Raw genomic sequence first — 25,329 nt, forward strand, 5'->3', positions numbered from 1 at the left:
TGACACACACAGCCTCCCAATTCATGCCACAGACCCACAACCACACCCATGCAGCCGCACTGCCAGGCCTCTGTATGCTGTTTATGTGGGGGTCTCAGTCTTCCCATCTGTGAGTGGGGGTAGGTTGGTAGAATATCTCTCCTTCCCTGGTGTCCCTCAGCCCAGGGCCACATGACCCGGAGAAAAAGCTGAGCTTACGCAAGCAGCCTAACCCAGGAGCTTGTACCTGGCAGAGGCGTGTGGTACAGGAGGGTAGCAGTGGCCGACAAAACTTCTTCATGGAGCTGACGGCCGCTGGGAAGGCAGGTGCAGAGAAGATGGCGGCCACTAGGTTGATCCTCAGGATCCAGGACAGCATTTCTTCCTTGCTCCTGGGGACAAAAGAGGACATAAAAGGACTCTAGGTTCTCATGATAGGACCTCCAGCCCTCCACACACCTAGCATCCAGTCCTCAGCATGAAGTCTGGCAAAAAAGGCCCTAATACCTAGGCAAGGGCAGGAAGGAGGGTGGGAGTGGGCAGGTGGGTAGGTGAGCCTGATCAGAACTGGATAGGGAACTCCCATCTGGACTCCCATGAAGTAAACCCACTCCATTCTGGACTGACGTCCCAAGAATCCATGAACTCTAGAGTCAGCTGCGTGAGCAAACCTCTGTCCTGTCCCCACCACCTGGTCACCATTCCCACTCAGTCCCCAGCCCTCACATCCTAGCCTCCTTCACGGGAAGCTTATCAGGCATGTGAAATCCCCCATATCTAGTCACAGAGGATGGAGGGCCGTAGAGGGAGCCCTTCCCCCTAACCTCTGAGTCTGTCAAGGATTGAGTCACAGTTTATTGTCTCAACCTTCACCGTGCTCCTGCAGCCCCTGCGGGCTTCTTAGACCCAGTCTGACTCTGTGGTCCTAAGATGAGGCAATGAGGTGGCATCTCTGCCCAGCTTTCAGGTGACAGAGAAGATCACACTGAGAACAGCTGCTCTGGAAGACTCAGAGCAGTCATTGAGCTACATCAAGCAGACTCAGCAAGTCTGCGGCTGTCAGGCACAGGCAGCTGAGGTGTCTATCCTGAGACCAGGAGAGTCCAGCTTGCTGGGCTGAAGCGACAGGCTGAGAGCCTGGTTGGCAACTCTGCTCTACCCCTACTTACGGTGCCTGGAAAAGGAAGACCCTCCAGTCAGCCGTCTTCAGCTTGAGCACATTGGACTTCTTACTGTAGTCAGAAGCCCTGGTGGCCAGAGCATGGTGCACGCGGATGGCATTCTTCAAGTCACCCTCAGACAGAGCCTTGTCGGGCCTGTATTCATCCTGAGTGAGGTACGCTGTGTCACTCCAGGCTGTGGCTTACAGCCCCACACATCCCGCTGTTGTTTCCTCTCCCCCTCTCCTCCTCTGCATTACCTCTACCTTCCCAGACCCCAACATGGATCACTCTGTGGACTCTCTCCTCACATTGCTGTCTGTCCACTTGGCATTTCAGAGTTTGTCTGCCAAAACCCTCAAGTTCAGGTCAGACACTTGCTAGAAGAAGGCCCTAGCTCCTCTCCAGGCCCCAGTCCTGGCCAGAAGACCCTGAGCTGGGTGCCACAGGCAGGGGCTGGGTATGCTGAGGGAGAGCTTTCTGGGTGAGGGCTGTGAAGCAGCCTCCATCTCACCTTCTGCAGGTACAGGATGGTTCCTTTGAGCACCGCGTAGAATTTCTTCCAGCCACGCCTCCCACGGGGTGCTGAGGGGGAGAAGCGAAGGTAGTGTGGCTGCAACCTTTTGCTTCAGTGACCCCCTAGCTTGTCACCCCCTGCATGTCCACCCATCCGTGTGTCCCCAAAGGAATGGCCAAGGGTGGGTCCCTCACACACCAGGATCCCTCCCAGGTCCCTTCCCCAGTCTGACACCCACTCCTCTTGCCATCCATGTCAGCGTGAGTCTTCCGGGTCAGCACGCCATGCTTGTAGGTGGTAGCGCTGAGAGCCTGCGGGACATCCAGGAATGGATTGCCACCATCCAAGATCCGGGTCACCTTCTTTGTGCCTGTCCCAAACTTGTCATCCACCAGCTCAGACAGGGATTTTCTCAGCTCATTCTCATCACTAGGAAGGGACCAGACCTGAGAGCCACCTCCTGAGAGACCTTGCCCCCACCCATTGCCACAGCCTTTCCCACCAGCCACTCCTCTGGCATCAGAATACAGCTCCGGGGACCCGACCCGTCCCCTTCATCTTCAGTCCTGATCTTTGATGTCTGGTCTTTCGTTCAGGGTCTCTAACCTAATCTTCACCTTTAACATAGAGTTGGAGACTTTCTTCAAGTCTCCTTCCCCCAACCTTCCTTCTCCTCTCCAGTCCTGGGGCACTAGCCCCCTGCCGTCTGAAGCTGTTGCACAAACCATGCCAACATGCTGGAAATAGTAGAACCAGAGGGCAAGGCCCTGAAGTCCAGGCCTACCATGGGAGTCCTGATAGAATAGTGCCAGCTCTTCTCAGTGTTGCAGTCCCTGAGATTTAGGCCTCTACACATACCCAAAGGCACACCCTCCACACATACCCAAAGGCACAATCTTCCCTGGGGAGCTCAGCCATGGGGCTCCCCTCTGAGCCCCTCACAACTTCACCAACCAGCAACTCTTGTGATGGTTGTGCACAGACTTCATGGATGAAGAAGCTGTGGCATTCGCCCCGCCCCACTGCCAAAAGCAGTCACCACCCAAACATCTTCATACTGCTAGCTAGTGCTGTAGGGGACCTGGGCCTCCTGCCCTCCTGCTTCCCAAAAGGGAAAACGCTGTCATTGATTGGGAACTCCGCAATATCCTCAGTACAGAAAGGCTAGTCACAGACACCCACAGAGCTAAATTCTACAGCGATGTAAACTTTGCACACCTGTAATCAGGTCAGAAAATAGAGGCGTGCCTAAGGGTCTTGTCGAGCAGGGTAGGGATTGACGGGCCCTGGGTAGGATAAATCAGCACCATGGAGAGTGGCCTGCATGCCCAGCCACTCCCTCTCTGGGTAACAGTCTCAATACCCACATCCTTGATCACTACTCACATGGCCCATTCCAGCTTTTCATTCTTGATGGAGTTGTAAAGCGTCTGAACCGGGGTGGAGAAAGGGGAGAGAGAGAGGAGTTAAGGTGTAGTCAGAGAAATCCCTGTGTCTCTCCAGCAATGTGGCTGTGGCGAGGGAGCACCTTTGCATTAAAGAGTAAAGTGGGGGCTTGACTCATACTTGCTTGATGCCAGTTTATGAATGAGTGGTTAGATGGGTGTATGGATGGGTGAGATTTCATTATGCAGTCACTACTGTCTGTCTAGCCAGGAGGTTGTAAGCATTCCAAGGTCAATAATGTCTATCTTGTTCCCCACTGAATCCTCAGTACAAAGTCTAGAATGCCACAGGATGGGTGGATGGATAGGATGTTGGGAAGTAAATGAATGGATGTCAGAATGGATTCATGGTTGGCATATGAGTGTTTGGAAGGCTGGAAACATAGCTCATCTAAGAGTGCTTATCCAGAGGCATGAAGCAGGGGATTTGATGCCCAGAACCACAGAAAACCAACATGGTGGCACAATCCTGTAACCCCAGCACTTGGGAAGTAGAGACAAGAGGACCAGAGGCTTGAAGTCACCTTCAGCTACATAGTTGGCTGAAGGCCAATCTGAGCCACATGAGACCTTGTCTTGAGGAAAAAAAAAGTAACTTTGGGGGATACAGGAGTGGGTGAGGAATAAATGGGTGGGTAAGTGGTTACATGGATGGGTGTATCCATGCATGAGGAATGTGTGAAGATGGAGAGGCAGGCAAAGGATAGATAAGTAGAGGGAGATTAGTAAGTGGATGGGTGATGATTTGATCTTGTTTTGTTGGGTTTTTTTTTCAAGACAGGGTTTCTTTGTGTATCTCTGACCATCCTGGAACTCTCTCTGTAGACCAGGCTGGTCTCAAACTCAGAGATCCATCTGCCTCTGTCTCCCAAGTGCTGGGATGAAAGGCGTGCGCCACCACCACCCAGCTTGATCTTAAGATATGTTCTCAACAGGTACTTCTTGATGATAAAGCAGATAATTATAGCAAAAAGAGAGGGAGAGACGATGTTCTCTTTTAATTTCTGTAACTGACACATAATAATTGTACATGTCTTCTTTCAGATTTGCCATTCAACTCCCCTCCTAGGACCATAAGGATATTAAAAGACTATCTAAAAATGAACTCATCATTTATACATACCCTCAAAATACATCTGCTCCTCTTTATCCAAGGCCAAAACTTTATCCTAGGCCTGTCTCAAAGGAAACTAATTTCTTTCATTGCTGGTGATGGAGGAATGAATGAGCCTTTCCCTGTGGTTATGTTGGTGGTAGTAGTGGTAGTAGTGAATGTTATAGTGGTGGTGGTTATGGTTGTGGTGGGTGGTGGTAGTAGTGGTTATGTTGGCGATGGTGATAGTGAAAGTGGTAGCGGTGGTGATGGAGGTGTGGTGGAGGTGTTGGTGGTGGTTATGGTTGTGGTGGAAGGTGGTAGTGGTGGTTACAGTGGTGGTGGTGGTGGTGATGGAGGTGTGGTGGAATTGGTGGTGGTGGTTATGGTGGTGGTGGAGGGTGGTAGTGGTGGTGATGGAGGTGTGCTAAAGGTGGTGGTGGTGGTTATGGTTGTGGTGGGGGTGGTAGTGATGGTTGTGGTGGTGGTCACGGGTGGCAGCCATAACGATTGGTGGGCGTGACAGCTATTGCTGTGATAGAAATGGTGGTGATTGGGGCAATGAAATCAGAGTACACAGAGCCTCACCGTCTATCTTTCTTAGAGAAGACAGAACAGTCAACTGAGGAACTGAGCAGTTTCCATCTCTGCCCCAGAGTGATGGGGCCCTGGATGCCGTGCTATGGGTCGAGAATGTCAAGACTCAGTGGGGCAAAATTTCACTCCCTTCACGTGGAGCAGGGCAAGGGGCAGGAGGACCTTAGCAGATACCTTCAACAGGTCTTTGGCAAAGTCTTGGCCATCATTCAGCTGGTCCAAATTGGCAATGAATTGCTGGCAGGACATCTTCTTGCCAATGTTCTGTCATGGAGAAATGGTTCTGCCTGAGAGTAGGGAAGAAGGCTGGTGTGGTCCGCACCCCTTCCCCTGCCCAGCCAGACAGGATGAGGCAGCACTGAGGGCAGCAATGGAAGTAAAATTGCCTGGCTACTCCTTCACCTCCAAGGATTTACAAAACTTTTTTGCATTCAAAAATCTATTTGATCCACAAGCAACATGAAATTCAGAGAAGGAGTCTGGTTGGCCAAGTCTGGCAGATGCCTGCTCTGCCCTGGGCATCAGATGTGACAGCATTATCAGATCTCCGTGTCTGAAGGATGAGAAGGTGACGTGGTGTGCGAAGGAAGTGGGCGGGCCCAGTGTGTCTGACATCAAAGCCTATGCTCTCACCCGCTCTCCCACTGCTAATGCTCCCAAAGTCACTCAGCACCAGGACTTGAACCCAGGCCTCTTGGCTACTGAGTAGCTCTGTATATTCAGCCACAGTCGCCTTACCCTCTCACCTGTACAGAGTGAGGTCAGGAAGACCTCTCAAAGGTAGGGCAAGTAAGGGAGAGTTTAGTCTCATGAGATTTAAAAAAAAAAAAAACAGTTACCACCAGCACACGTGGGCGATCCATATTGAGCTAAGCTAGCAAAGAGCTAGGGATGGATGGCTGTACCCCCATATTCTGTCTTTTGTTAACCTCTCACTAGTAGAAGGGTTCAAGCCCTCTAAGCCTGGCATTCACAACACTTTCACAGTATCCTTGGAGAAGCCCTACTGGAGGAGCCTAGGCAGCACTTCAATGATGGAAGGATTGTGAGAGGCAGTGTTTCCATTTTACTATGGAATGGTAGCTTCCCATGACATGGGAATCTGTACATACATACATACATACATACATACACACATACACACAAGAATATAGTACAGCAATTTTATTTTCACACTCTAGAGCCTTGAACATGTTCATGTGTGCAAGGATTCCCCAAGGACAGACTTCCATGTGTACTGCCCCAGACTTTTTGGTGTTGTCATTACTTTAACAAAGAGCCTCTACTAACTTCAGGCAGGCCGGTCACATACCACAGAAATAATGTGGAAAGTACTGCTGCAAGGCGATTGTGTGTGTGTGTGTGTGTGTGTGTGTGTGTGTGTGTGTGTGTATGCGTATGTGTGTGCACGTGAATGTGTGTATGTGTGTGTGCATGTGAGTGTATGTGTGTGTATGTGTGTGTACGTGTGTGTGAGTGTGTGTGCATGCATTGTGTGTGCATGCGCATGTGTTATGTATGTGCATGTGAGTGTGTGTGTATGCATATGTGTGTGTGCGTGTGCATGAATATGTGTGTGTATGTGTGTTTGGCACAGGTCTCACCACATAGCCAAGGTTGACCTCAAACTTGAGATCCTCCTGCCTCAGCCTTCCAAATGTTGGGCTTATAGATATGATAACTAGTTTTTTGTCAACGTGACACCAGCGAGAGTCAAGGAAATCTAAGCTGAGAAAACTCCTCCATCAGAGCATTGCTTAATTAAAAATTAATGTGGGAGGACCCAGGTCATTGCGAGTCACTGAATCTCTAGGTAGGTGTGTTGTGTAACAGTTTCCTCCAATATTAAAACATTTCATCCTTCAGGAGAGCTCTTTAAGCAGGAAGGTAAACATCCCAAACTAGTTTCAGGAAGTCCCTGAAACTGACCAGACTCATTGGGCGCCTCCCTGCCAGAGCAAACAGTAAAAGCTGACAATCCTTCTCAGATGAAGCCAAGCTGCAAAGACTCTCAGACAAGCAAAGCTGCCAAGACTCTTAGGTCAGTCCAGCTCCCTGGAAGAAGCAGAAACAGCCGAGCTGCCTAGAAGAACTTAGATTACCTAAGACACCTGGAGAGACACCCTCCAAACTGCATAGCTGCCTGTAGGCCACGCTCCAGGTTCCCAGTGTTTATGAACCCACCTGATACTGGGGTGGTCTTTAGTGATGTCGATGTTTTTGAGTCATTTCTGCTTCTAAAGAACCTCTCACCCATATTTCAGTAAGTAACCCTGATAAAAATTATTGATACCCCAAGTTGGACTTTGGTGGGACCCGTACCTTGATCTGTTGTGGGTTTCCTATCAGGTGTGAGCAAACATGTATGTTGTGCCACCCCTAGGAAGTTTGTCAGACAGCAAAGTGGTCCTGGGTTGTATAAATAAGCAGATTGAGCTGCGCGGTGGTGGCACACGCCTTTAGTCCCAGCACTCAGGAGGCAGAGGCTGGTGGATCTTTGTGAGTTCAAGGCCAGCCTGGTCTGCAGGAGCTAGTTCCAGGACAGCCAGAGCTATACAGAGAAAACCTGTCTCGATAAACAAAAACAAAACAAAACAAAAATTCTTTCGTGGCTTGTGTGTCAGTTCCTGCCCCCAAGCTCCTGCCTTTGTTGCCCCTGATGATGGACTGTAACCCAAATAAACCCTTCATTCCCAAATTTCTTTTGGTTACTATCTTTATCATATCTCTAGAAACAGAATTAGTGGAATATATATATATATATATATATATGCCACTGCACCCAGATAATGTAAGGCTTAATATATAGCTGATGAGAATTTTCTTAACTTCTTCCAAAGGGTTAAAAAGAAAAGATCCTGTGTATGCCTTGATATTTTTGTCTGTTTCTGTGTGTATTCTTATATACACATTTCCTGCATACAGATGTAAGCATAGCTGTGTCCTAGGCATGTGCAATATAAGGACACAAAAGACATGAGTAAACACTGTCTTACAGTTTCACACACACTGAACCTTCTCAGCTCTGAGAGGACAAAGTCAGAAGACAGCTGGATAATGGGCTGGGTGTGTAGCTGGACTGGTAGAGTACCTGCTTAGTTAGGGTGTGTCAAGTCTTAGGTTTGCTCCATAACACCACATAAACTGGGCATACTAGTATATTCCTGTAATCCCAGAACTTGAGAAGAGAAGGTGGGAGGACCAGAAGTACAAAGTTATCCTCAGCAGTAGAGCGAATTTGAGGCTAGCCTGGGCTACATAAGACTCTGTCTCATAAATAAATAAATAAATAAATAAATAGTCTTTTAATCTTAATAATGACATATCCTTGTTACAAAGGATACCTTCCCAATAAAAACAACTGTCCAGGGCCTGGAGAGATGGTTCAGAGGTTAAGAGCAATTACTGCTCTTCCAGATAATCTGAATTTGGTCCCAGCACTCACGTTGGGTGGCTCAAACCTTCTGTAACTTCAGGAAAACTGGTGCCCTCTTCTGGCTTTCACAAGCATGCACATGTGGCACACATGCACATGTGGCACACATGCACAAAGGAGTGTGTGTGTGTGTGTGTGTGTGTATACACCTAAATAAGAATTAGTGGGAAAGTTTTGGCTGAAATATTCGTGGAACACATGTGTGAAGATACTGGAGAAATACGAAGCAGACATCAAGGTTAAGTTCCTGCCCATCTGGGAATGTAGAGAGAGCCCTGCACTGGGAAACTTTCCTCTTTGAGGCAGGACCCAATGGCTGAGGAACCAAGTGACCCTATTGGAGTTCAGAGCTTACCAAGGGCAAGGGATCCTGAGAAATACCCCAGCCATATGTCAACATGAAAACTGAAACAAAGAAGGGAAAGGCTATAATGAATTCTTCAGTCAGGAAGAAAATGATTCCCGATGAAAGCATGGAGAAAGAGGAACTGTGAAGACGGAAAAAGCATGGGGCAACAGGACGTGTGGAGAAGCAGGAAGCGTGGAGAAGCAGGAAGCTTGGGGAGTCAGGAAGCATGGGGAAACAGGACGTGTGGAGAAGCAGGAAGCTTGGGGAAACAGGAAATATGGAGAAGTGGGAAGCATGGGGAAACAGGAAGTGTGAAGTAGGAAGCATGGGGAAACAGGAAGTATGAAGTTGGAAGCATGCGAAAACAGGGAGTGTAAAGTAGGAAGCATGGGGAAACAGGAAGTGTGAAGTAGGAAGCATGGGAAAACAGGAAGTGTAAAGTAGGAAGCATGGGGAAACAGGAAGTATGAAGTTGGAAGCATGGGGAAACAGGAAGTGTGAAGTAGGAAGCATGGGGAAACAGGAAGTATGAAGTTGGAAGCATGGGAAAACAGGGAGTGTAAAGTAGGAAGCATGGGGAAACAGGAAACTTGGGGAGTCAGGAAGTGTAAAAAAGGAAGCACAGAGAAACAGGAAGTTTGGTGTTAGTTCCCACAGTGGCCACAGCCTGCTTCTGCTGTCACCAGGTGCCTGTCCACCGTCAGCTATGTGACAGGTACATCCCTTAAAAGTGTCCTCCGGGCACAGCTCGCTCTTTGTCTCTCTTACTTCTCTTGTCTTCCTTGTCTCTCGCCTCTCCTCTTGCCTGTTCTGCCTCTCTGCCTGCTTCTCATGTCCCCACTCAGAAACAGCCTTAAGTCCTTTCACTTCCACCTTCCCTCCCCCAATAAACCCCTTGTGCTAACTCTGTTGTGCATGGCCCGTTTGCTTAGTGGCATAACTTGACAGGATCCACCAAAAGACACCCATTTTTTGTCTTTCTTTTTAAAATCATTACACTTGGTGAATCAGGAAGTGTGGAGAAGTAGGGAGAGTGGGAAACAGGAAGCCTGAGGAAACAGGAAGCTGGGGGAGAGGGGAGTGGGGGGAGTCAGGAAGCATGGAGAAGACTGAAACATGAGAAGACAGAAAGCTAGAGAGCAGGGAGTTAACTGAGGTGTTTAGGTGCCACTTGGCTCCAGAAGTGATAGACACACTTTTAACAAGTCAAAAATGTACATCAGGGGCTGGAGAGATGGCTCAGTGGTTAAGAGCACTGCCTGCTCTTCTGAAGGTCCTGAGTTCAATTCCCAGCAACCATCAGTAATGCTCACAACCACATTGAACCATAGTGTGAACCATAGTGGCTCACAACCATCAGTAATGAGATCTGGTGCCCTCTTCTGGCCTGCAAGCATATATGCAGGCAGAATACTATATAAATAAATAAATAAATAAATAAATAAATAAATAAATAAATAAATCTTTAAAAAAAATGTACATCATAAACCAGAAAAAGAATTCTGAGGCCTAGGTATGTAGTTCAACGATAGAGCACTTGTCTAGCTTGTGTAAGGCCCTGGGTCAGCTCCCAGCAACACAAAAGGCAGACTTTTTTAGAAAAAAATATCTGAAAGAATGCACAAGTAAGAAGATAACAAAGGAGGAAAACAGAAATCTATTTCAAAAAAAAAACACCTAAACAATCTAAAACAAGACAAGAATGGAAGAAAAAAAGAACAAATGGGCTGGAAAGATGGCTCAGTGGTTAAGAACACTGCTCTTCCAGAAGACCTGAGTTCAATTCCCAGCACCCACAGGACAGCTCACAAGTATCTGTAACTCCAGTTCCAGGGAACCTGACACCCTCGCACCAATACACATAAATTATAAAAAGAAAGAAAGAAAGAACAGATGAATAAAACAGAAAAGGAAAAGTAACTAGGCTGGTTGATTTATGTACTTGCTGTTTTGTTTTGTTTTAGAAGAGAGAGGGACTCAATCTGTAACCCAGGTTGGCCTCAAATTCTTAATGATTTTCCTCTCTCAACTTCCTGCATGCTAGGATTAAGGGCATAAACCAAAACACAAGATTTATTTGGTATACTTAAGTTAAAACATGTCATAATTCGTTAAATGGTCAAATTAAAAGGAATTTACGAGAACTAGTATTTGTAAAGTATATGATGCAAGAGTCATACCCTAAATATAAATGAACATACATCTTGGAAGCCAAAAGTTCAAAAAGAAACACCATACAACTAACACAATATCTCCAGTACAGATCCACTAATGTCTCTAAGACAGTCCTGATAATAGGAAGCATTAGAAGAGAATAAAAGCATCATTTCAGCAGAAAATATAATCATTGTAAATCTTTATATACCAAATAGCACATAGGACATAAAACTTGATAGACCCAAAAGATGACACAGTCACAGTTTTGGTTGCAGATCTTAATACTACTTGTCAGGTGCCAAAGAAACCTGGGACACGAATCATTCAGTATCTGTGACACCTCCAAGCACTTCTCAACCACCAGCCCACTCCCCCACCACCCCACTCCCCCACCCACACACACACACACACACACACACACACACACACACACACCCATCACCCTGAACCTCTCCAGCCCAGGGGCTGGCCTTCTCTTCCTCCAGCTTCTCTTTCCTATGCAATCCAGTCATTTGAGCAGAGCTCCCTTGGCTCCTGGTTGGCTCACTCTTGGCTCTTGGTCCATGGCTCCTCTCTTGGTCCACTTGCCCTCTCTCCTCTTCTCTTCCTCACTGCTCTCCCCTTCTCTCTTTCTCTCCTCTCATAGCTGGGTTCGGTCTGTATCCTTCCAGATGCCTCTGGCTGAACTCTATCTCATATCTACAAATCTACAATAGAAATCTTTCTCCTCGGCCACACCTTGGAGTGGTCACATCCTCATTTTCTTTCACTACTCACTCAGAAGAAGATCAAGTAGACAAAAAGAAGTAAGTAAGCAAGAATACTAAAGAAGAAGGTGCCGAAAGGCTAGAGAACCGAGATGAAGTGGCTATACCCTTTCGGAACACTTCCCAGTTCATTCTGTAGATGTGGGGCATATCAGTGCCTGGCCAAAATATCACAAGAAAAGAAAACAACAGATCAGCAATTCTTTAGGATAAAGATGCAAAAATCCTCAACAAATCAACAAACCAAATCTATCAGCATCTTAAAAGGACTATTCACAGATGGTATGAGATTGTTCAACAGGTAAAGGCACTTTGTCACCGTATCTGAGGACCTGAGTTCTAGCCCTAAGACTCATGTGACGTGATGGAAGGAAAGAGCCAACTCTTGCAAGTTGTCCTATGACCTCCACAAATGTACCAAGTGCCCACTATCCCCTCCCCCAAATAAACAGAAAAATATACTTAATAAACTAGGAAGAGAATGGACCATCTTTAAATGATGAAGGGTATTTGTGAAAAGCCCACAGCTGACATACAATTATGAAAGACTGGAAGCTTTTCCCCTAAGATCAGAAACATTTCCACACAAAATTGTATTAAGAGTCCTAGCCAACTGGTCATGGTGGTACACACCTTTAATCCCTGCACCTAGGAAACAGAAGTAGGAGACTCTTTGTGAGTTCAAGGCCAACCTGGTCTTTATAGTGAGTTTCAGGACAACCAGGGTTATGTGGAGAGACCCTGTCTCATAGATAGATAGATAGATAGATAGATAGATAGATAGATAGATAGATAGATAGATATAGATATAGATATAGATATAGATATAGATGAGTCCTAGCCAGAATGAAAAAAATCCAAATTAAAAAGGAGGAAGTTCTTCATGTTTGTTGCAGATATCATGATTTTATATGCAGAAACTGCTAAAGATCTAGAAAAAACGTTAAAACTAATGAACACATTTACTGAAGTTGCAAAATATAAGATCAATGTATAAAATCAGTTGTATTTCTTTTTCCAAGATTTTTAAAATGTTATGTGTTAGATTAGGTGTGGTGGCACAAGCCTTTAATCCTAGCACTTGGGAGCCAGAGGCAGGTGGATGTCTGATAGTTTGAGGTCAGCCTGGTCTACAAAGTGAGTTCTAGGACAGCTGGGGCTACTCCCTGACATATATCATGTACTTACACACAATAGCAAATTTAAAACATTTTTTAATTTTTGTTTTGAAACAAGGTTTCTCTGTATAGCTGTGAGAAATCAGAAAATAAAATTTGGGAACAACAGCATCAACAAGAATAAAATGAGGAAATGGACCAGTCAAGCACGTGTCAGTGTGAGGACCCACGTGAAAGCCAACATAGCAGTGCACCTCAACAAGCGCAGCCCTAGGGGAGACGGCAGGAGGATCCCTGAGGCTGGCTGGCCAGTCTGTTTGAATCTGTGAGCTTCAAATTCAGTGAGAAACACTGTCTCAACAAATAAGGGGGAAAGTGATTGAAGACTAGCCTCCAGTGATGTACACCTCTGACTCCATACTCATGTGCACACGTGTGTGTGCACACACACTAAATAAAATGAACTAGATATAGTGCTTCCCCCCTAGAATTCCAGCAGAAGGAAGGCTAAGGCAGGGGGATCATAAGACCATTCCAGGCTACATATTGAGTTCCAAACCAACCTAGATACATGGGATCTTCCTTTAAAATAATAATAATAAAATGTCAATATATTTAACCAAGGAAGCTGGGGTCGGGGGCTCAAGCCTGTAATTCCAGCATCCAAAAAGTTAAAGCAGGGAACCCATGGTGAGCTTGAGATATTCTGAGCTACATAGTAAGTTCCAGGCTCTGAGTTACAGGATGAGACCCTGGTTCAGATAAAATTCAACCAAGGAGATGAAAGGTTTGTATACTCAAAGCTACAAAAGAATTCTAAAACGAACTAAGAAGGTATAAATCCACAAAAGGATGTCCTTTGTTCATGGATTAGGAAGATTTAACATCTAAAATGGCACTTCTCCCCAACAGACCTGAATACTCAAGGTGATTGCCATCGAAATCTCTCGGCTCTGATGGAGGAGGGTTATCTGTCTATTGTGTTATTTTCATTGGTCAATAAAGAGACTGCCTTGGCCCTTTGATAGGACAGAAAATTAGGTAGGCAGAGTAAACAGAATAGAATGCTGGGAAGAGGGCTATGAGGCAGACGCCATGGAGCCAGCCACCAGGTCAGACATGCTGAATCTTTTCCGGTAAGCCATTACCTCATGGTGCTACCACGAGATTATTAGAAATGGGTTAATATCAAGATATGAGAGTTAGTCAGTAACTAACTCTCTAGAGATAATGGGCCAGGCAGTGTTTAAATGATTATAACTTGTGTGTTATTATTTCTGGGGCTAAGCTAGCTGTGCGGGAGCCGGGCAGGATGAAAAGCAGGCCTGCCCACAGCCCCTCACTACACGGCTCCCCCCCATACACACACACACACACACACACACAATCCCCCACACCCCACATACATACACCCACACACACACACTCCACACACACCATACACACACCACACATACACACATCACACACACACCACATACACACACACTACACATACACACACACCATATACACATCTCACACACACACACACACCCCACACACGCACACACCACATACACACACCCGTCCACACACACACCTCACTTCTTCAGAAATGCCAAGGCCCATCCTTACATTTTTATGTAATTGCAAGAGATCACCCCTCTCACTCAGTCTTGAGCAAAAGTAGACCTCACCCATCAAACTTTCTGACTGGGAATTTACTAGAAAGCCACAGTAGTGAAAACAAAGAATAGAGCTACAGAATGGAAGCAAATCTCACATCAGGAGGTAAACCCACAATTATTATCTGAGATAAAGTTTCTTATACCTAGGCTGGCTTCAAACTCACTATATACACGAGGGCAACCTTGGACTTCTGATCCTCCTGCATCCACCTCCCAAGTGGTGAGATCACAGGTGTAGGTGACCATCAGTTTTGTGGACACTGAGGGCCTCATGAATGCTAGACAAGTGCTTGACCAGCTGAGCTCCCCGGCCTCAAACTTACAATTTACAATCAACCAATTTGGTGGTGGTGGTGGTGGTGGTGGTGGTGGAGGAGGTGGTGGTGGTGGTGGAGATAGGATCTATTGTAGTGCAGGCAGCCTCAAACTCCGAGTTCTGCCTGCCTCGACCTCTTGAGTGTTGAGTATTGATACATAACACCACGCTTACCAGCAGACTAGATCTTAACAAGCCTGCCAAGACTGTTTAATGGGGAAAAAATCTTCTGCATAAATGATGCTGGGACCAGAGATGTAAATGAATGGAGTTGAATCTGTATCTCACATTGTATGTCTTTACTTGGAATAGAATTTAAAACTGAGCGTAGGGCTGGGGCTTAGTGGGAGAATGCTTGCCTAGCACATTTGAGGCCCTAAGTTCAACCCTCAGTGCTGAAGAAAACAAAAAAGAAAAAGTCAAAACTACATAGAAGAACTAAAACTCAGAAGAAAACAGGGCAAACCTTCACAGCCTGGATCGGGTGATTGTTTCTTCTTATGTTTGTTTGTTTGTTTGTTTGCTTGCTTGCTTGCTTGCTACAGGGTCTCACTTTGTAACCCTAACTGACCTAGAACTCAACATGTAGACCAAGCTGACTTCAAACTCCCAGAGGTACCACCTGCCTCTACCGCTTGACTACTAAGATGAAAGGCATGCGCCACCACAACACTGGCAATGGTTGCTGACTCATGATGCCCAACGCACAAACCAAAAAAGAAAACCGCAGGGCTGAGGCAAGAGCACAGTCAATAATGCACCTGCTGTGCAAGCATGAAGACTTGGGTTCAATCCCCAGCACCATATAAAAAGTCTGGTCTGGTGGTGCATGCCCTAATCCCAGGGATGGAGAAGAAGGGACTGGAGGATCCCTTGGGCTTCCTGGCCAGCCATCCTAATGTAACAGTGAGTCCCAGGTCCTGGTGAGACCGTTTTTAAAAAAGATGGATGAGTGCTATTGGACAACGGTCTGCACCCTCTCAATTGTGTTTTAATAGCCAGACAGGAAGTAGAGGCATGGCAAAGAGAATTCTGGGAAGAGGGAAGTTTCAGTCTGCAGTCGTGACCCAGCCACAGAGGAAGCAAGATAGCAAGATGTGACTGTCTCGCCGAAAAAGGTACCAAGCCACGTGACTAACACAGACAAGAATTATGGGCTAATGTAAGTTATAAGAATTAGTTAATAAGAAGCCTGAGCTACTAGGCCAATAGTTTATAATTGATGTAGACCTCTGTGGGATTCTTTGGGACTAAATGACTGCAGGACCGGGCAGGACAGAAACCTCAGACAACAGATGGTTCCAGAGGAATCACATTGCAAACTGACCTCTGGCCTCCTCTACACATAAGCACACACAGGTTCACACACAAGCAGAAGATAGATTGGGATGTCATTCAGATTTTAAAAACTGTTCTAGGGCTGGAGAGATGGCTCAGAGGTTAAGAGCATTGCCTGCTCTTCCAAAGGTCCTGAGTTCAATTCCCAGCAACCACATGGTGGCTCACAACCATCTGTAATGGGGTCTGGTGCCCTCTTCTGGCCTGTGGGCATACACACAGAAAGAATATTGTATACTAAATAAATATTTAAAAAAAGCTGTTCTATGTCACAAGACTCTATCAAGAGAGTGAGAAGGAACGCATGAACAACCTGTAAGAGGAGGGAAACACCGCAGGTCGTATGCCTGATGAAGGTCTCATGTTCTAAAAACAGAAAGCCAGCAGAATGTGACAACAAAAACAGCCATTTAAACTGGACACAGGAGCCAGGCCTGGTGCATGCCCATCAGCCAGCACTTTCAAAGGTTGGGTCAAGAGAGATGTGAGTTTGTACCCAGCCAACACTATAGAGTAAGAGAATAAATACAATAAAGTGGGCAAAGGACCTGAACACACGCAAATGGCCGTCAGACACATGGGAAGCAACTCAGTACTGTAGTCATGGAGACAGGTGAATCAAAACCTCAGCAGGGCTGCCATTGTTGCTCAGAGGTGCTCATTGGATCTCTCACTGGGCATGCTCAAGAGCCTGGACTCATTCCGCAGCAGCAAAGTCAAACGGGAAAACTGAAGTAGTGTTTCATATCCACCAAGACGTCAATAATATTTTCAACATGGTAAGAAAGGTTAATGCCGTTGACACCTGGAATCCTTATGTATTTCTGGGGGGGATAGGAAATATTTAGCCAATGTGCCAGACCTTCAAATATAAAAATATATAATTCAGCAAGTCTACCTTGAGCATGTACCCAAAAGAGATGAAAAACTAAGGCCAGCAAGATGACTCAGCAGGTAAAGGTGTTGCCAAAACTGTTCATCTTAGTCCCAACCCTAGGAGACCCACACAGAGGAAGAAGAGAACCAACTCCTTCAGGTTGACCTCTGAGTTCCACATGTACCCAAGACATGCACACACACACAGATTTTTTTAAAAATAATAAAAAAAAATAACTGAGGCAGGTGTGGTAGGTAGCACGTGTCCCTAATCCCAGCACTTAGAAGGCAGGGGCAGGCAGTTTAGAACTCTGTAAGTTTGAGTCCAGCCTGATCTACAGTAACAAGTTCCGGGCCAGCCAGGGCAACATAAGGAAACCCTGTCTCAACAACAAAAATTGAGAACAGGCGTACAAACTAAAATTTACACACAAATTTTCACAACCCCACATGCATATCCATAAATGTCCTATGTGGCCTTTCCATGCCATGAAACACGGTTTATCCCTAAACAAGAATAAAGTACTGACACACGCTACAGCATGAACCAGCCTTGAAAACAGTATGTCAAGCGAAATAAGGCCGACACGGGAGGCCAGGTGTCTACAGGAGACAGACCCAGGCAGGGGCAAGCAAATCCACCAGGGACTGGGGGCAGTGAGAAGGTGAACTGCTGGTGGTTTTGAAGCTGATCTGAGAGTGAGGGAAAGTTCTGGAATGTGTCAGTAGTGGGTGTGCACCGCTGGGCACGCACTCACTGCCTCTGCCATCTGCGTTCTTAAGTAGCTCCCGCTACTGTATTTCACCACAATGGGTGTACACTAATCAGCGAGTGTACACGAGACTTCCACGACACAGAACACCTGGCCTCATTGCCATAGGGGAACATCTAGTCACTAGAGAACACACCCCAAGTCAAACCCTTCATTACAGTCCATCTCTCTCCAGACCAAAAAGCAAGACTCACCAAGATGTGGGGGAACAAAAAAAAGACACACCAAAGAAGTTATTTGCTTTAAAGCAATGTTTAAAAACAGCCATCAGGCAAAAAGATGTGTACAGGAACAGGGGGCCCAGAAAATGGAACAGCCCGAGAAGGCATATGGTTGGGAACACTGAATGCCCAGCATCTCCTTTTTCCCACCCCCATTTTCATCAACAGGACCTCCCTTGGCTCTAGGCCTTGGTGTCTCTCCACAGCACCATCTCATGACTGTGACCCTGGCTCTCTCAGGCCAGGACATCTCCCTAAACCCACATCCTTGACCAGAGTGAAGGCAGGCTGGGATTAGCTGCTAACCCATGGTGATTCAGAGCGTGACCTTTGGTAACCACTTTTGACCCAGGGCAGCCAGCCTTTTTCTGAAAGTCTGGCATGGCACTGAGGTAAGAATGATCCTAGCCTGTGTTTATGGCTCACCTGGAAGGAAGCCTTAAAGACAGGAGTCAAATCCCGCATCTTCCCCTGGATCTTCCACCCACCAGGAGCTTCACTACCCAGACCTGACACCCTCACACGTACATGCAGGCAAAACACCACAAGCACACAAAATAAAATAATACATTTTAAAAAGAGAGAGAGAGAGACTCACAGGCAGGGGTTACAAGATGGGGAAACAAATAGAGGCTTGGTGAGTTAAGAGGTTTGTTCCAGGCCATACCAGCTGTGCTGAGGGCAAACACAGAGAAGCCTAACCCATGTGTCCCTCTCCTCCACTTGCTGAGCAACACTGTTTCTGGGGAGATACTGCTCAGTCTGCAACAGTGGGGAGGCCCAATCCAACCACTGCTCCCTCCTCAGCTGAAGGGTCCAGGCCAGATAAGGCCCACCGTCTGGGAGTCTCTCCATGGAGAACGGGCACTGTGTGGAGGGGTGTGTAGCTAACGACACTGTGAACGGAGGGAGCGAGCTCGGGAAAAGAGCTGACTTGTGCAGGGTGTTCAGTCCACTTCCACTCGTGGAGAATACACATACTTGTGCCCGCAAACCCAGCTGGCTACTCCTCCTCTCCCTCAGCCACTCCAGCTGCTGACTGCCTCAATGATATACCCACGGGTTGTCCATCACTCGAGTTATAAGAGTAGCAATGGATACCACCGGGCACGTGATAGCATTGTTCACAGCAAAACCCTTGCCAGGGTCAGGCCCTGGCACTTGACATGAACTGCTGCCTCTCTTGGTTCTCCCCAAGACACTAGAGGGCATCACCACTGGCCTGAGAAGATGCAGAACCTGAGACTCGGAGGGGAACGTGACTTGCCCAGGATCCCATAGCTACCCAAGGGAGGCAAGAATGAGTTGGGAAGCTAGTCTAGCCCAGATTTTTCTTAAACCCCGTATTGCCTGGACTTTTCTGGTCCTGAGTGAGTGATGGCCAGAGAGCAGTTGGGTGGGGCAGATGGTGTGACAGGACACGAGGGGGGATGGAGGCAGGGCTAAGCACACGGCATGCATACTCTGACAATAGAACTTACCACCTGAGGAAGGGAGGGCAGGGGCGCCCAGAGCAGTAGCCAACAGAGGAAGGAAGAAGGAATTAGTGAGCATGGGAAGCCTGGAGGCAGCCTGGGGCCTGGGCACCCCACACCTATCCTTCCACTCACTGGCCTGACAAGAGTGAAGGGGTGAGGAGGAGCCCCCTTAAGAGTCACCTGACATTTGATTGGCAGAGACCAGCTGTCTGGGGCTTGACATTTCAGGAAGGCCACATCTGGGCTTTTAGAAGAGAGATGGAAGAGCAGACAGCCATGGTAGAGCAAGGCATGGGCTCCACCTCAGATGTGTCCTGATAGCACATCTGCTTGCCGCGTCTTAAATTCCCATGCGCCTCAGCTGGGGGCAGTGGTGGCACATGCCTTTAATCCCAGCACTTGGGAGGCAGAGGCAAGCGGATCTCTGAGTCTGAGACCAGCCTGGTCTACAGAGAGAGTTCCGGGACAGCCAGAGCTACTACACAGAGAGACCCTGTCTCAAAAATCAAAAAGGAAAATTCCCATGAGCCTCAACTAACTGTCCTCACTATTCTTAGGAGCCAGAACCCAGGCAGAACCAGTGGATACAACCAGGACAGGGTCAAATCTAGAAGCAAGGCAGCCAGCCAGCTCCCGGGTCTGCCAGGAGAAAACACTGTCCCTGATCAACGGTTCCAGCAGGAGGGAAGGCTACCGTTGGCCCTCAATGACAGGAGACAGGGAGAACACATTTGCCCTCGACAGTCCCTACTCACATGTCCATGCAGGTCTGTGTTCAGCAGCATCAGAGCGCAGGTCAGCGTGTGGATCCCATCTAAACACAACACAATGGATTCTCAGTGTGAGAACCCACTCATTCCCACTCAGGGTATCCCACCCGTCAGCCTAAGGAAGACATCTGCCCCCCAAGCACTCCAGGGCCAGCACCTGGGTGATGCCCAACTCCCCAGAACCCCTAACCACCCTAGGGAGGCTCTAGCCCAGATGTCTGCCCCTTCAGACAAAGTTACCTTGTACCTTAGACCTAGGAAAGGCTCTGAACCCAAGCCATGTCCCTACAAGAGCAATAAGAGACTTAGTCCCTCAGTTCCCATGATTCAGGTTCATTCATATGGCAAGTCCTTCCCCTGCAAGTGACCTGCATGGAACTCCCCCTCCCCTACAGAGAGTCAGCGCCGTGATGGGAGACATGGAGCACGGATCATGCTAAAGGACTGAGTGCAGGAAGGACCTACAGGCACCGGGAACAGAACGACAATGAGCAAGACTCATGGGGCTCTCCTGTCCAGCAGGCCATCTGATAGTCACTGGACATTGTACTGTTTTGGTCTTTGAGGCAGGGTCTCACTCTGTAGCCCAGGCTGACCTCAGGCTTTAGAGAGTCCTCCTGACTCCTCCCACCAATCCCTGGGATCGCAGGTATGAGTCACCACACCCAACTGAACTCATTCGACCTTAATTGAGCACCTAGTATTTGCCATTGCATATGGCCCACCTGGGTTTGCCTGCAGGACAGAGGTGACAGGTGACCGGAAGGGGAGAAGACCAGGACTCAGCCAGGCAAGGAAAGGGGGAGGTGGGTCGGGAAGGGTTGTACCTTCTGATGTGCTGTCGTCTGGGTTACACTGGCAGTACCGGCGGGAGAAGTGGGTAAGGACTCGTTCTCGCTCCTGCGTCTCCCCCATCAGTGGGAAGGCCTTCAGGAAGGTTCTAGAATGTAATTCAAGGTTGTTGAGTGAATCTCAGAGCCCCTAATTCAATCTTCTCACTGGAATAGAAGACTTATTCCCCACACACAAACACACATGAGACCAGTGTTTCTGTACCCCAGTACCTGGGTCTGGACACCCTCTGCAGGCCCAGGAGAACCCCCAACCCTCCAGGGTGACCTCTGGATTCTCTCTCTCCACACTCCCACCTCTCGTTCCTGCAGCTCCCTTTTTGGAAACAGGTAGGAGGATGGATCTGAACAAGGCAGACAGGCACCTCAGAGCCAGTTATGAGTTTGTCCTAGACTGCCAGCCCCACCCATCAGATGTTCCTCTTCAGCTTTTCCTGGGCCCTGCTCTCCATCAGCTGAGCCCTAGGCCTGCCCCTCCATTCCCCTTCCCCCACCCCTCCATTCTCCTTCCCCCACCCCAAGTCTCTGGGATTTGTTCTTCATTTTTCTGGGGTGGGGAGTTGTTTGTTTGTTCTGAGATACTGTCTCTCTATGTAGCTCTGGCTGTCCAGGAATTCACTGTGTAGACCAGGCTCGCCTTGAACTCAGAGATCCACCTGCCTCTGCCTCCCAAGTGCTGGGATTAAAGGCACGTGCCACCAAGCCTGGCCTTCCTTTTTCTTTACCTCAATCTCTCCTCCTCATCTGCTTCCTCCTTCTCTTCCCCCTTAGTCTACCTTCATCAAGTGCTCAGGGCACCTACCCCAACCTCCCAGCTAACATCCTACACATTATATCTGCCTTGTAGACACATAGGCAATCTCAACCCACCCACAGCCACTCAAAACCTTTCCCTGGCTCCCCAGAAACCCCGGAGAAACATCCACATCCTTCATACTGTGGCTTTGCTGATGCCCAGACCCCTCCTGTCCCTGGACTACATACCCAGTGCTATTTCCCCACACCGTCTTCACAATCAGGCAGAGCAACACTATTCTGAGCCTCTGAGCAGGCTGGGACCCCGCTGGGACAGCCTTTCTGTCTAATAATCCCTCTCAATACCAAGTTCAAAAGTCAGTTCACTCTTAGGGATACCTGGAAGCTGATCCCCAAACCAGGGGGACTGGAAGATGGGGCCAAAGGCAATCACCCAGGTCCTAAGCACACCCTTTCCTTGAGAAGGGAAACCCCAAGCTGAACCTGTCTGTGCCTCTGTCTGGATTCACAAGACAACATGTCCTGGTTTTTCTATAGTTTCTTTGCTATATGGCCCAAATACCTGCAATCTCTGAGGTGCCTAAGACCCCTGGGACCTACAGCCAACATTTCCCCTTGGAGATCTCCAAGCCATTCCAAACTGAAGAGTGCTCCTGAAATTCAGTCCTAAGTGATCTACTATTATAGAAAAACATTCCCCACCCAAAATCCGGTTCTCCTCCTCTCCCTGTCTGGCTTGTATCCTGTCCTCTTCACTGTGTCCCTCATATCCCACTGTGTTTCTTTTTATTTTACTTGATAAGGACATGTGAGAGTCTGCATGTACGTCTATGTACATGTGTGCAAGATGCACAGAGGCCATAAGAGGGCAGTGGGTCCCCTGGGACTGGAATTACAGATTACAATTCTGAGCCTCTTTGTGTGTGCTGGGAATAAAAAATGGGTCCTCTGGAAAAGCAGCCAGTGCTCTTAACCTCTGAACCATCTCTCCAGATCCAATCCACTGTACATTCTAAACTCTAGCCCCCATCCTTCCAGATCCTGCTTCCCAGGGGCTCTTTACCAACCCCACAAGCCCCACATCTCCTCCCCCACACTCTCGCCTACCCCCGGGCTCAGTCCCACCATTGCCCATATTCTCACTATCTCTGTCCCAGCCGCTTTCCCCTCTATCTCCTGAGCAAGCTCTGTCCATCTGTCCTGCTCACTCCACGGCATCCTCAGGCCTGTCCTCTCCCTCCAGACCCCTTTGGAAACCTTCACACCGCTGGATTAACAGCCACTAGCACACTGCTATGTGCTGCTCCGCACCCGTTGCCTTTTGCAGCTCTACAGGTTCTGGACAGCAAAACCTCACTCTAGGAACCAATATACAAGGCCCCCGGCCCAACGCCCACGCCTCTGATGGTAACACTGTCATTCTGATCGTCCTCATTTTGGTGCACTCCAAAGACTCAGCTCAAGATGGAGCTGCTTGCAGCAGAGCAATATGCATCCCCACCAGTGGCAGAGAGCACTTCCTTCAGCTACAGGTGAGGCGACAAGAACCACAGGCCCACAATCTCAAGATGGAGCAGATTGACACGGGACATCCACCCTTTCCCTGGGTGCATTGCCAACAAAGCCCTTGGGCAAAAGGCACTGCATTGGATCCTTTCTTGGGGCTGGAAAAACAAATCTGGGGTCTTGAGGGGCTGTAAGCTCATGAGCACACAGTTGCCAGACTCTGAAGGCATGGCAGTTACGGAGTTGCGAAGTTAAGCAGAAAGCCTTCCAGAAGTAGAGGGATTTGGGAGGGGGCATTTTTGCTGCAAGGAGGTGGTAAAGTGAGGATTCACCACCGCCAAGGGGAGCAGTCCCAACGACACAGCAGGCTCCCCATGCAAGGCTAAAGTTCAGAGTCAGCCCTGGCTGAGGAACTGTGTCCCATGTCCCTTTCCAATTGCCTTATAAAGGAAGGGCTGGGCAAACTAAGAGACAGAAGAGGTGCTGGAAACCCAAGAGAACAAGCAGCAAACAGAAACAGACACAAAGTGAGGACTAGAGAGATGGCGGCTCAGAGAACAGAACGGTTGCCATGCAAGCATGAAGTGTGGAGTTCAAATCCCTAGAGCCTGCAGTTGTCAGGCAGACACGCGACTCCCTGTAATCCCAGCGATCAGAAGGCAGGGAGAGGGTGCTCCTGGAGCAAGCTAGCTTGCTAGGTAGGTCGTGAGCCCTGAGTTCACCTGAGTGACTCTACCTCAGATAACACGGTGGAGAGCAATTGAGGAAGACTCTGACATCAACCTCAGCCTCTACAGACATGTGCCTACACGTGCACACATGCACACACATACACATGCAAACAAATCACAAATGCACTACGAAACCACAGATGTATGTGATTCAGATGAGTTAGTAAAAAGATGGGGAGTCCCACATGAAATTGAAATTTATTTTAAAGCTTAAATATGATGGAACTTCTAGAACTGTAAAATGTAACCGAGAATTAAAAACTTAACGAGGTTTTGGCGGGAATGTATGCATGTGTAGTATGCATACCTGAGGGGGTGTGTGCCTCAGTTTGTGTAGATGCGTGTGTGTTCACGAGCACACAGAGGCCAGAGGTTGACATCAAGTGTCTGCCTTAGTTGCTTTCTACCTTATATATTGAGGCGGGGGGAGGGGGTCTCTCATTTGACCAAGAGAGCATGCTGATATGGCAGCCTAGATAGCCAGTTTGCTCCGGGGTTCCCCTTTGTCCTGCCTCCCACACAACGGAATTACAGGCAGATAACAGGCCCACCTAGCATTTACATAGATTCCTGGGGTCTAACCTGTGGTCCTCACCCTTCCTACTCATGTACAGCCATCCCTCCAGTCCCTCAGTAAGTTCATTGGCTTCAGTGATGCACTGGACATAGCAGAATGGCAAGTATACTGAAAGCCAACAGAAAATATCCCAACCGAGACAGAGGGAAAAAGAATAAAAACTGATTTTTAAAAAGTATAAGAGATGGAGACTGGAGAGATGGCTCAGAGGTTAAAAGAACTGGTTGCTCTTCCAGAGGTCCTGAGTTCAATTCCCAACAACTGCATGGTGGCTCACAACCATCTATATGAGATCTGGTGCCCTCTTCTGGTGTGCAGGTGTACATGCAGGCAGAACACTGTATACATCATAAAAAAGATAAATCTTAAAAATAATTATAAATGGTAGGGCGGAGGTGGTGCACGCCTTTAACACCAGCACTCAGGAGGTAGAGGCAGGCGGATCTCTGTGAGTTCGAGGCCAGGCTGGTCTACAAGAGCTAGTTCCAGTACAGGCTCACCCTACAGAGATACAAAGAAATCCTGTCTTGAAAAAACAATATATAATATATATGTGTGTGTGTGTGTGTGTGTGTGTGTGTGTGTGTGTGTGTGTGCGCATTTAGGTATAAGGGACATATAAAGAGGATCCAACATCTGTGGGCGCAGCCCTTAGCTTGGAGCCCTTGCCTCCTCAGGCCTGGCCTAACATCTTTCTGCATGACGCTGGGCTACATTCCAGCCCTCCTCCCAAGGCCCTCGACTGACCCTCCTGTGGCCCAAACACTGAAACAGCGACAATCAAGTCCCCTTTACGGTCAAAGCAGGCCAGGTGTATGAAGGCCTCTGGCATCCAGCCGGCAGGGAGT

General features: G+C 48.0%; 1 protein-coding gene across 2 annotated transcripts in view; it reads right to left on the reverse strand.

The window, feature by feature from the left end:
• The window catches only part of Psd2 (pleckstrin and Sec7 domain containing 2), a 52,818-nt gene that overhangs the window by 6,987 nt on the left and 20,502 nt on the right, over positions 1-25,329 (reverse strand). Inside the window, exons 6-13 of one of the 2 annotated variants that reach the window (XM_087896152.1) lie at positions 20,888-21,000; positions 20,046-20,104; positions 4,966-5,055; positions 3,043-3,086; positions 1,895-2,085; positions 1,654-1,724; positions 1,149-1,306; positions 227-371 (exon numbers count right to left, since the gene is read on the reverse strand). In XM_087896152.1, coding sequence (XP_087752278.1) covers positions 227-371; positions 1,149-1,306; positions 1,654-1,724; positions 1,895-2,085; positions 3,043-3,086; positions 4,966-5,055; positions 20,046-20,104; positions 20,888-21,000 — 871 coding nt within the window. Of the gene's footprint in view, positions 1-226; positions 372-1,148; positions 1,307-1,653; positions 1,725-1,894; positions 2,086-3,042; positions 3,087-4,965; positions 5,056-20,041; positions 20,105-20,887; positions 21,001-25,329 lie in introns of both variants that reach the window. The other variant, XM_087896151.1, reaches the window with a different exon arrangement.

This window comes from Myodes glareolus, chromosome 13 (genome assembly GCF_982192425.1).
Source record: "Myodes glareolus chromosome 13, mMyoGla1.1, whole genome shotgun sequence".
NCBI classification, from domain to species: domain Eukaryota; kingdom Metazoa; phylum Chordata; class Mammalia; order Rodentia; family Cricetidae; genus Myodes; species Myodes glareolus.